The sequence below is a fragment of the Asterias rubens genome, chromosome 1, assembly GCF_902459465.1.
Source record: "Asterias rubens chromosome 1, eAstRub1.3, whole genome shotgun sequence".
Taxonomy (NCBI): domain Eukaryota; kingdom Metazoa; phylum Echinodermata; class Asteroidea; order Forcipulatida; family Asteriidae; genus Asterias; species Asterias rubens.
Genome location: NC_047062.1, coordinates 30874979 through 30887630, shown reverse-complemented (window position 1 = coordinate 30887630; position 12652 = coordinate 30874979). Strand labels below are relative to the sequence as shown.

The 12652-nt window shown below is 41.1% G+C and overlaps 4 protein-coding genes across 4 annotated transcripts; all 4 read right to left on the bottom strand.

The window, feature by feature from the left end:
* Positions 1–344: 344 nt before the first annotated feature.
* On the bottom strand, positions 345–2444 carry LOC117293865 (G-protein coupled receptor moody-like). Its single transcript, XM_033776371.1, has 2 exons — positions 1736–2444; positions 345–709 (listed from the first exon to the last, which is right to left on the bottom strand). Exons 1-2 carry the CDS (start codon positions 2442–2444, stop codon positions 345–347), a joined length of 1074 nt encoding a protein of 357 aa, XP_033632262.1.
* A 1255-nt stretch (positions 2445–3699) lies between these two features.
* Positions 3700–5483, bottom strand: LOC117293777 (octopamine receptor beta-2R-like). Its single transcript, XM_033776255.1, has 2 exons — positions 4772–5483; positions 3700–4064 (listed from the first exon to the last, which is right to left on the bottom strand). The coding sequence occupies exons 1-2, from the start codon at positions 5481–5483 to the stop codon at positions 3700–3702; spliced, it is 1077 nt and encodes a 358-aa protein (XP_033632146.1).
* A 1255-nt stretch (positions 5484–6738) lies between these two features.
* On the bottom strand, positions 6739–8822 carry LOC117293694 (galanin receptor type 1-like). Its single transcript, XM_033776139.1, has 2 exons — positions 8129–8822; positions 6739–7103 (listed from the first exon to the last, which is right to left on the bottom strand). The coding sequence occupies exons 1-2, from the start codon at positions 8820–8822 to the stop codon at positions 6739–6741; spliced, it is 1059 nt and encodes a 352-aa protein (XP_033632030.1).
* A 720-nt stretch (positions 8823–9542) lies between these two features.
* Positions 9543–11883, bottom strand: LOC117293617 (neuromedin-K receptor-like). Its single transcript, XM_033776022.1, has 2 exons — positions 11739–11883; positions 9543–9946 (listed from the first exon to the last, which is right to left on the bottom strand). The coding sequence occupies exons 1-2, from the start codon at positions 11881–11883 to the stop codon at positions 9543–9545; spliced, it is 549 nt and encodes a 182-aa protein (XP_033631913.1).
* Between the last annotated feature and the right edge of the window lie 769 nt (positions 11884–12652).

The following is a 12652-nucleotide window of genomic DNA, read 5'->3' as shown; positions in this document are numbered from 1 at the left end:
GCAACGTAAAGGATATTATTTTTTACAACACCACCATGTATAAATGCCCCCTTTTCTTAAAAAAAAACACACATAATCGGCTGCTCGGAAACGCCCTCAATGCTCTATTCTTGAATAATGTGACACTGCTTTAAACTTCGGTGCAATGCCATGATATTTACTTCATTTCATTCAACGTACTTACAAAATTGACATCCGGCTACCGCGAACGTTCCGTAATAATAACAAAAATTGTTTGCTGAAAATCTATGTAATTACTAAAGGATGAAAGTTCACATCTAGGTAAAATTACTTCCACTTTCCAACTTTCTATTGTTTGTTTCCCAACGTGATCTTCTTCTCTCCTATTGTTCTTGGGCATTGGAGACGGTCTCAGACACAGTGCCAGTCGCTACACCGTCAGCCACCTGGTTCGAATCCCGCTGCTTACAAAACAGCTCCCTGATCCCTTTACGGAACGGCTTGTTGGTCATTGTGTAAATGACTGGATTCACACAGGAATTACCAACGGCTAAGATGACTGTGAGACGGTGGATAGGATCACCTAGAGTCACATGAACTCCAATATTGAAGAGCAGGAACAAGACTTGGTTTGGAGTCCAGCACACACCGAATGTGATGACGCAGGCCAGGAGTGTCTTCACCAGGGTTTGGGAGGCTCGGAGCTGCCACATTTCACGCTGGTCTCTTGGATTGACTCCCATAGAGGCTGTAGAAAAGGCAAAGTCGATACAAACTAACGCGTTAGGTTCGATCTTAAGAAGAGGTAAATCTACATGTTTTCGTGGTACCCATATTGATACGGCATGATCAGTCGAACTAAAATCGGAGGGATCATCAAACTTTTTGTATCTGCATGCCCCACAGTCGGTCTATCATAACAAAAATTACATAATTGTCAGCATTGATTCAATGAAATTACCCTATAAGGTAATTGTAACAAAAACAAACTGATTTTGCTTTAAAGGAACACGTTGCCTTGTATCGGACGAGTTGGTGTATAAAAAGCGTTTGAAACCGTTTGTTATGAAATGCATATGGTTAGAAAGATGTTTTAAAAGTAGAAAATAATGATTCACACAAGTATCACTGAAAATTACCGTGTTAGTCGACGAGGTGAAAAGAAAACCATGCGATTTCGAGGCATATTTGTGTAGATCATTGTATTCTACTTTTACAACATCTTTCTAACTATATCGATTTTAGAACAAACGGTTTACAGAACGCTTTTCAAAGACCAACTCGACCGATCCAAGGCAACGTGTTCCTTCAATCTGCAGACGATCTGGGGTTGGATCGGGGTCGAGTGCTAGCAGTTTTCATTGGGTCATAGACCTTTTCGCAATTACCGGGGCGCGCGCGTAAAGCTTGGAATTAGGTGCATTGTGGTCTAGCTGGTGACCAAATTTGATCCATATATATCCCACAATGCACCTCATTCAACAGTCTGCGCTTGCGCATTGGTATTGGTCTATGGGCTTAGAGGCTAAAACGTGTATCTCTTAATATTGATGTGGCTTTGCATTTATTCCAATACGCCTATAGCTCAAGTCAAAGTAGGGGAAAACGAATTGTCAATTTATTCCCTATTAAAGTTACTCTAATATAATTAACTAGTTTAAATTAAAAAAAATCAGAAAAGAAAAACAAATGGTATGCACCGAGTCCTTTGAAAAATAAAACAGTTGATACTTTCTTGCTCTCGTTAATGTGAAATAATAACTTTCTAACTAACCTGTTCGAGCAGTTAGCATCTTCACTTGTCTGCTCAGCGTAGAGATGACTTTCAGTTGAGCAAGAATCATCACAGCGAATGGAACAAAGAACTTGCCGGTGAAAGAAAACAAGCCAAGTGTCGCCTGAGCTCCTCTGTTGGACCAGCCTTTAAAATGACATCCCACTACTTCATCTTCTTCATGCGTTAAAAAGGAAGACGAATCTAAAACTGCAGCCGAAGCCCAACACGCAGCAATCATGATGTATCTGTTTCGTTTGATGAAAAGAGTCTTGTATTTGTGTGGGTGGACGATGGCTACATAGCGCTCCAAATTGACAGTCAAACCCAAGACTGACGTCATCGTGAAGAACCAAAACAGGAAACCGCTGGTGTAAAATCGACACCAAAACTCACCGAAGAACCCGGGGTTTGGAGGAGAGTGGGTATTAGGCAGAAGATAAGCTGGGATGACCATAACACAGGCCATGAAATCTACAAGGGAGAGATGCACTAAGAAATCACTGGTATTAGACCTCAGTGACGGCACACGGAGGAGTACGATGGCAACCAGTAAGTTACCAGTGATACCAACCACGCAGATTATGCAGTAGAGAGATGTGACGAACTTGGTGAACGCATCGCTTTCTTTCGTTGCAACATCCTCGTCACTGTTTGCTTCTTGGAAAACTGTTGGTAAAGTCGTGCGAAGACTCTCAAATCGATCCATGATGGTTTAGTTTATGGCTTGTGTCTTGAGTTGAAATATTTGTCACGGAATTTCTTCTCACAAGAATTCTGTATGGTATTTTTCAGCTCTACTCATTAAATGAGTTCATGCGTTATCATACGAAATTTTCAGTTGCAGCCTTTTTTGCTCCTGCTATGAAAACAAAATATGAAAATTTGCACTCTTTGCATCCGTCCGCCAAGAGGCCGGTGGAATAATTTGACGTCAGTGACTGATATAGAAATTCTTCGTCAACCAACTCAGTTGAAAACCAAAGTGAGATGTTAAGTTACCTTTACAGTTGATATCATTATTAAGTATAAATCGTGCGGTTTTTATGGCTCTTTCGGGGCCGGGGGATTTTTAGCATGAGTGCACGACTATTGTACACAAATTTATGTAGTAAAAACTTAATAATCTTTTATATAAGAAAAACAGAAGAAGAAAAAGGGAGTTATATTGTCATGGAATGTTTTTTGTACTCGCACAAAAGGTTTTAAAGGCAGTGGACACTATTGGCAATTACTCAAAATAATAAGTATATAAGCAACAATCCTTGGGAAAGGTTGAATTTATAAAACATTGTGAGAAACTGCTCCCTCTGAAGTGACGTAGTTTTCGAGACAGAAGTAATTTTCAACAAATTTGATTTCGAGAACTCGGAATTAGATTTTGAGCTCTCTAACTCAATCTGAAAGCACACAACATCGTGTGACAAGGGTGTTTTGTCTTTCATTATTATCTCGCAACTTCGACGACCAATACTGAGCTCAAATTTTCACAGGTTTGTTATTTTATGCATAGTGTTGAGAGACACCAAGTGAGAAGACTGGTCTTTGACAATTACCAACAGTGTCCGGTGTCTTTAATCAAAACTCCCTTGAACCATGTACCTCTTAACAATACAATAATTTATTTTGACATTGACCTCGTGTTGTGCTATAATTGTGATAAAAAACGTTTGTTTATCTGAGCATTCGCTTACAAGATGTCTTATTACCGTGATCATTTGGGTTTTTGCGTAAACGGAGCGCAATCCGTGGTTTTTGTCTTATTCGCGTGTTTTCTTTAGTTGTTCAGCAAGTTCATCGAAACTGTACATTACGAAAGTATCCACGACATACACAATGATTATGCAGTATAAACAGTTGTGCAAAACACAAAATCATAAAGTGGGTTGCTGCCGTAATTTCGTGAAATGCTCATTGTCCCGATACCCCTCGCATGGTTGGCCCCATCGTGACCTTCTTCTCGCCTATTGTTTTTGGGTATTGGAGACGGTCTGAGACACAGTGCCAGTCGCTACACCGTCAGTCACCTGGTTCGAATCCCGCTGCTTACAAAACAGCTCCCTGATCCCTTTACGGAACGGCTTGTTGGTCATTGTGTAAATGACTGGATTCACACAGGAATTACCAACGGCTAAGATGACAGTGAGATGGTGATCAGGTCCACCTAGATTTAATGGAACACCGAAGTTAAAGAGCAGGAACCAGACTTGGTTTGGAATCCAGCACACACCGAATGTGATGACGCATGCCAGGAGTGTCTTCACGAGGGTTTGGGAGGCTCGGAGCTGCCACATTTTATCCTGGTTGATTGGATTTACTCCCAAAGAGGCTGCAAGAGAATGCAGTCGACACAAAATAAAACATAAGGTGCGAGTCAACCACCGTTAAATCTCCAAATGTGTGTTGTACGGTACTAAGCCGTTCAAGATCATCGCAACTGTGTCCAGAAGCGCTAAAATGCAACGAAATACTTTAGATCATTGCCTCACAGTCAGTCTACACCATCAACTTGGACGGCTACAATTTACACAAATTGTGTTGTCACATCATTAAGAATCAAAGTAGTCACCACAATGGTATTGAAATAACACCGATGTAAATGTTAAGGCCGAAATTAGTGTACAAATTTGATTTTTTTTTCGTTTTAGCAGTGTGTCGTCATAAATAGTTTAATCGCTTCAATGCAATTTCTTATAACGGTTATTATAAAATAAAAAAATTTAAATTAAAATTATTTATTAAACCACCGGTTGGATCGCGGTCGAGTGCCGAAAGTTTTCGCCGGGTCATCAATGGCACGAACGGAAACGTATACCCTGGCCTTCTCTAAAGGTGCCGGCTTTATAAAGGCGCCTATTACACGAGTAGGTGTAAGCCACAACTAAATCGTATCAATGTATGATGCATAACACGATATTTGCTGAATACCCAAAAAAGAAAAACAAATTGTATGCACTGAGTCCATTGAAGAACGGAAAATATTGATACATTAAATTTCTCGTCAATCTTGAGATATGTAAAGACTGATTAACTAACCTGTTCGAGTAGCTAACATCTTCACTTGTCTGTTCAGCGTCGAGATAACTTTCAGCTGCGCAAAAATCATCACTGTGAACGGAGCGAAGAATTGGACCGTAAAAGTGAACAAGCCAAATGCCGCCTGAGCTCCTCTGTTAGACCAGCCTTTAAAATGACATCCCACTACTTCATCTTCTTCAAATATAAACCAATTGTAAGATTTTGAAAGTGTGGAACAACCCCAACACGCAGCAATCATGATGTATTTGTTCCGTTTGATGAAAATGATCTTGTATTTGTGTGGGTGGACGATGGCTACATAGCGCTCCAAATTGACAACAGTCAAACCCAAGACTGACGTCATCGTGAAGAACCAAAACAGGAAACCGCTGGTGTAAAATCGACACCAAAACTCACCGAAGAACCCGGGGTTTGGAGGAGAGTGGGTATTAGGCAGAAGATAAGCTGGGATGACCATAACACAGGCCATGAAATCTACAAGGGAGAGATGCACTAAGAAATCACTGGTGTTAGACCTCAGTGACGGCACACGGAGGAGTACGATGGCAACCAGTAAGTTACCAGTGATACCAACCACGCAGATTATGCAGTAGAGAGATGTGACGAACTTGGTGAACGCATCGCTTTCTTTCGTTGCAACATCCTCGTCACTATTTGCTTCTTGGAAAACTGTTGGTAAAGTCGTGCGAAGACTCTCAAATCGATCCATGATGGTTTAGTTTATGGCTTGTGTCTTGAGTTGAAATATTTGTCACGGAATTTCTTCTCACAAGAATTCTGTATGGTATTTTTCAGCTCTACTCATTAAATGAGTTCATGCGTTATCATACGAAATTTTCAGTTGCAGCCTTTTTTGCTCCTGCTATGAAAACAAAATATGAAAATTTGCACTCTTTGCATCCGTCCGCCAAGAGGCCGGTGGAATAATTTGACGTCAGTGACTGATATAGAAATTCTTCGTCAACCAACTCAGTTGAAAACCAAAGTGAGATGTTAAGTTACCTTTACAGTTGATATCATTATTAAGTATAAATCGTGCGGTTTTTATGGCTCTTTCGGGGCCGGGGGATTTTTAGCATGAGTGCACGACTATTGTACACAAATTTATGTAGTAAAAACTTAATAATCTTTTATATAAGAAAAACAGAAGAAGAAAAAGGGAGTTATATTGTCATGGAATGTTTTTTGTTCTCGCACCAAAGGTTTTAAAGGCAGTGGACACTATTGGCAATTACTCAAAATAATAAGTATATAAGCAACAATCCTTGGGAAAGGTTGAATTTATAAAACATCGTGAGAAACTGCTCCCTCTGAAGTGACGTAGTTTTCGAGACAGAAGTAATTTTCAACAAATTTGATTTCGAGAACTCGGAATTAGATTTTGAGCTCTCTAACTCAATCTGAAAGCACACAACATCGTGTGACAAGGGTGTTTTGTCTTTCATTATTATCTCGCAACTTCGACGACCAATATTGAGCTCAAATTTTCCCAGGTTTGTTATTTTATGCATAGTGTTGAGAGACACCAAGTGAGAAGACTGGTCTTTGACAATTACCAACAGTGTCCGGTGTCTTTAATCAAAACTCCCTTGAACCATGTACCTCTTAACAATACAATAATTTGTTTTGACATTGACCTCGTGTTGTGCTATAATTGTGATAAAAAACGTTTGTTTATCTGAGCATTCGCTTATAAGATGTCTTATTACCGTGATCATTTGGGTTTTTGCGTAAACGGAGCGCAATCCGTGGTTTTTGTCTTATTCGCGTGTTTTCTTTAGTTGTTCAGCAAGTTCATCGAAACTGTACATTACGAAAGTATCCACGACATACACAATGATTATGCAGTATAAACAGTTGTGCAAAACACAAAATCATAAAGTGGGTTGCTGCCGTGATTTCGTGAAATGCTCATTGTCCCGATACCCCTCGCATGGTTGGCCCCATCGTGACCTTCTTCTCGCTTATTGTTCTTGGGTATTGGAGACGGTCTGAGACACAGTGCCAGTCGCTACACCGTCAGTCACCTGGTTCGAATCCCGCTGCTTACAAAACAGCTCCCTGATCCCTTTACGGAACGGCTTGTTGGTCATTGTGTAAATGACTGGATTCACACAGGAATTACCAACGGCTAAGATGACAGTGAGACGGTGGATAGGATCACCTAGAGTCACATGAACTCCAATATTGAAGAGCAGGAACCAGACTTGGTTTGGAGTCCAGCACACACCGAATGTGATGACGCAGGCCAGGAGTGTCTTCACCAGGGTTTGGGAGGCTCGGAGCTGCCACATTTCACGCTGGTCTCTTGGATTGACTCCCATAGAGGCTGTAGAAAAGGCAAAGTCGATACAAACTAACGCGTTAGGTTCGATCTTAAAAAGAGGTAAATCTACATGTTTTCGTGGTACCCATTTTGATACGGCATGATCAGTCGAACTAAAATCAGAGGGATCATCAAACTTTTTGTATCTGCATGCCCCACAGTCGGTCTATCATAACAAAAATTCCATAATTGTCAGCATTGATTCAATGAAATTACCCTATAAGGTAATTGTAACAAAAACAAACTGATTTTGCTTTAAAGGAACACGTTGCCTTGTATTGGACGAGTTGGTGTATAAAAAGCGTTTGAAACCGTTTATGAAATGCATATGGTTAGAAAGATGTTTTAAAAGTAGAAAATAATGATTCACACAAGTATCACTCAAAATTACCGTGTTAGTCGACGAGGTGAAAAGAAAACCACGCAATTTCGAGGCATATTTGTGTAGATCATTGTATTCTACTTTTACAACATCTTTCTAACCATATCGATTTTAGAACAAACGGTTTACAGAACGCTTTTCAAAGACCAACTCGACCGATCCAAGGCAACGTGTTCCTTCAATCTGCAGACGATCAGGGGGTGGATCATCGGGGTCGAGTGCTAGCAGTTTTCATTGGGTCACAGACCTTTTCGCAAATACCGGGGCGCGCGCGTAAAGCTTGGAATTAGGTGCATTGTGGTCTAGCTGGTGTCCAAATTTGATCCATATATATCCCACAATGCACCTCATTCAACAGTCTGCGCTTGCGCATTGGTATTGGTCTATGGGCTTAGAGGCTAAAACGTGTATCTCTTAATATTGATGTGGCTTTGCATTTATTCCAATACGCCTATAGCTCAAGTCAAAGTAGGGGAAAACGAATTGTCAATTTATTCCCTATTAAAGTTACTCTAATATAATTAACTAGTTTAAATTAAAAAAATCAGAAAAGAAAAACAAATGGTATGCACCGAGTCCTTTGAAAAATAAAACAGTTGATACTTTCTTGCTCTCGTTAATGTGAAATAATAACTTTCTAACTAACCTGTTCGAGCAGTTAGCATCTTCACTTGTCTGCTCAGCGTAGAGATGACTTTCAGTTGAGCAAGAATCATAACAGCGAATGGAAAAAAGAACTTGCCGGTGAAAGAAAACAAGCCAAGTGTCGCCTGAGCTCCTCTGTTGGACCAGCCTTTAAAATGACATCCCACTACTTCATCTTCTTCATGCGTTAAAAAGGAAGACGAATCTAAAACTGCAGCCGAAGCCCAACACGCAGCAATCATGATGTATCTGTTTCGTTTGATGAAAAGAGTCTTGTATTTGTGTGGGTGGACGATGGCTACATAGCGCTCCAAATTGACAACAGTCAAACCCAAGACTGACGTCATCGTGAAGAACCAAAACAGGAAACCGCTGGTGTAAAATCGACACCAAAACTCACCGAAGAACCCGGGGTTTGGAGGAGAGTGGGTATTAGGCAGAAGATAAGCTGGGATGACCATAACACAGGCCATGAAATCTACAAGGGAGAGATGCACTAAGAAATCACTGGTGTTAGACCTCAGTGACGGCACACGGAGGAGTACGATGGCAACCAGTAAGTTACCAGTGATACCAACCACGCAGATTATGCAGTAGAGAGCTAAGGTGAATTTGGTGAAACCTTCGGTGTCTTCCATTGGGGAGTCTCCATCAGTACTTTTGACTGATGCTTCTGAGAGGTTGAGCTGCTCCATGATAAAGACAATGGCTTTAGTTTGACTGGTACTGTTGACGTCTTATATCCTCACTCACTTTTATCTTTCGTTGGTTTCAGCTGAATTTTCTTTGTCGTCTAATTGTTCAGCTCGTTTATTAAGACACACCACAGTACTTACGAATATCCTTCTGCAACTCTACGACAGCAGTTTATATACAGTTGTTGGATATTATTTTACTAATTTTATATCTTTTTCAATCGTCAATGCAGAGAACGCCAATATCTTTTGTTGTCCAAAATTGTACAGTGCAAACATTACCGTGGACGCGCTGCAAGCTGTCCACTGCGAGTGTCGCTATCTAGCTAACCATAGCCCAAAAGAAAAACCTCTTTTGTGGAAGAATACTGAATTTATGATACTGCAAATGTGATGCGAATAAAAAAAAACTCGATTGAGTTCCATCGGTGTACGAGTCCACCCACTTCTTACTGCGCAGCGACAGTTTTCAACACCCATCTCGGGTATTAACAATCATAACGTTGTGTGCGCAATCGGTTTATTTATGAACATGCAGCAGACAGTGAACCCAAAACCCCATAAACTTATTGAACGAGTTCGGCTCGCAATTATCTCACGGAACCCTTAAAATATTGCTATTGTTTCTGTTATCCAGTTAAGTGAGGTTATTGTTTCTGTTATCCAGTTAGGTGAGGTGAATTTTTACATGTTGGTTTTGTAATGTGCTTACAAGGGGTATTAACCGTAACGACATGGAAACCGTTGTTCCAAAACTCCTTGCGTTGAGCCATTGGAGACGGTCTCGGATACAGTGCCAGTCGCTACAGTACTGTCAGTCACCTGGTTCGAATCCCGCTGCTTACAAAACAGCTCCCTGATCCCTTTACGGAACGGCTTGTTGGTCATTGTGAAAATGACTGGATTCACACAGGAATTACCAACAGCTAAGATGACAGTGATGTGTTGGAAAGGTCCACCTGGAGCCATTGGTACACCAACATTGAAGAGTAGGTACCAGACTTGGTTTGGAGTCCAGCACACACCGAATGTGATGACGCAGGCCAGGAGTGTCTTCACCAGGGTTTGGGAGGCTCGGAGCTGCCACATTTCACGCTGGTCTCTTGGATTTACTCCCAAAGAGGCTGCAAGAAAAGGCAAAATCAAGAAATACTATAGTACAGTAGGCTCTAAACCCACCATAATTTTCCCGTTTGTAGGTATCCATTGATACAAGTATTGTACCCTGTGAATCGCTCGATTTTTCCGTTAGAGATCAACAGTCTGATGCAACTTTTCACTTCAGAGGAGGAGTCGGCAATACGTTGTCACTTTTGATACGTTGTACCATTGAACACTTTTGATCATTGCCTCACACAGTCGATATATTTGTCGCTCGTACCACGAACAAACCTATATCTCGCACACAGAACGTTTTTTCTAAGCGTTTTTATGAAAATAGCTAGCGGGACCCGTGCGAAACTGAAAACATGGATTGGACCGACTTACTGCGTAACTATATAGGACGGTAAAATATGAACGCAAAGCAAAGAAAACGGGTTAAACGGGAAACGAAAGCAAAGAAAAGGTCATAATAAATTATACTCGACAGGAAAATAACGGGAGTAAAAAATAATCGAAACGGGGTATCACGGTGACTGTAGGCACGGAGTGGCGGGTTAGAGTACTTGGGACGGGGAGAGGAAGGGTCACACAGTGGTGGTACGGGGATGGTATGTGATTGCGGAGGGACGAGAACATTTACTCCCAAACCTTTGTAATGTCTCCCTTTCTTTGTAATTCGGAAATGCCAGGAAGCAAATGACAATAAAATAAAATAAAAACATTACACAATTACGCTAACATGTTTAAGGAGATCTGGAAGGGAATATTTGGAGTTTGTTACCCCCCCCCCCCTCCTCAATGCAAATTATGACAAACTGAATGAAACACGCCTTAAAAGTTTTCTCCATCAAGATCCGCAGCACAGGGATTTGCAAAAAACTAAGAACAATTCCAATGCGACAAGCGCGCAGCCGGGGGAAAATCGCAGGGACGGGAATAAATTAATGATAGAGAACGGGGGAAACGGGACGAGAAAATAATAACAAACTCCAAAATCCCCCCCCCCCCCCCAAAAAAAAAAAAAGAGGGGAAATGAACGTGGCTGGGGGGAAAATACGGGAAAGGAACCATTGAAAAGGGACTTATAACGATACGGAAAAGAAACAAAATCAACTGAACGGGAAGACAAATAAACGGAACGAGATATAAACGGGATGGTGAAAGAACCACTGGCGGGACCTTTGCAAAACTGGAAAAAATGGTTTGGACCGACAAAGAATAAGCAACGGAAAAACTGACTTTTTAACTAACCTGTTCGAGAAGTTACCATCTTCACTTGTCTGTTCAACGTCGAGATAACTTTCAGTTGCGCAAAGATCATCACAATGAAAGGAGCGAAGAAGTTGACCGTGAACGTGTACAAGCCGAATGTCACCTAAGCTCCTCCGCTAGACCAGCCTTTGAAATGACATCCCACGACTTCATCTTCTTCATAGATAAAGAAGAAGTAAGATCTTGAAACTGCGGCCAAAACCCAACACGCAACAATCATGATGTATTTGTTTCGTTTGATGAAAATAGTATTGTATTTGTGTGGGTGGACGATGGCTACATAGCGCTCCAAATTGACCGCCGTCAAACCCAAGACTGACGTCATCGTGAAGAACCAAAACAGGAAGCTGTTCCTGTAAAATCGACACCAAAACTCACCAAAGAACCCGGGGCTGGGAGCAGCTTTGGGCCTAAGCATGAGATAAAAGGGGATGACCAGAACACAAGCCATGAAATCTACAATTGAGAGATGCACCAAGAAATCACTGGTATTAGACCTCAGGGACGGCACACGGAGTACGATGGCAACCAGTAAGTTACCTGTGATACCAACCACGCAGATTATGCAGTAGAGAGCTAAAATGAATTTGGCGAAACCATCGTTGTCTCCCGTTGCAAGCTCCTCGTTGCTCGCTCCTTTTGTAATTGTCGGCAACGTCGTGTAAAGACTTTCAAATTGATCCATGATGGTTCGACGTGTGTCTTGTTTTTAAATATTTGTCTGTACGAACGTTTCTTTGAATTGGCACAAGAATCCCTTAAATTTGCATGTGTACTGGGTTTTATCAAGACGTTTTTTTGATACTAAAATCTTCAAAGGCAACCCTGTCTGCGCCGTCACGCACAAGAGCAACCGTGTCGAAAAGATGTGCGCAAACGGAGAAAGGCTGCGACATTGTATTCACGTAAACATGTCTTAAAATAAATGAACGTGGTAAACTTTAGTGAAGAGTAGTTAATTAAGGAGCCTTGGTGTGCACATGAAGGACTTTATCCGATGTCCTCAGGGTGGCAATAATCCGGTCTTGGCAGATTTAATTCTCCGCTCGACAAGAAGTCTTTGAGGTTACCTCGTTATTGTATTTCTGTATTAAGGTTATCTGCTTTATGGCATCGTTCAAGGCATCACTGTTGACGTTCATCTCAACGTTCTTCAAGTTGTCCCATGGTATTTAGAGGAACCAATAAACATTATATACAATCGAACGACTTTGACCAAATGCAATAATTCAAAACTATTAAAAGCTGCAAAGCCTATAAGTAAGTTTGCATTCTCTTTATTGGTGGAGTAACCATAACAAACTGAAAGTTGATATGAACAATAGTTGTTTCGATTTTCAGTTTGGATCCAAGATTTTCACCCGATTCTCCTACGTCCGTCTGCGAGACACAGAACGAGTTTTTTTTTTATGTAAATGTTGTTTCGTTTTTTAGTTTTTTTAAAAAGACCAAAT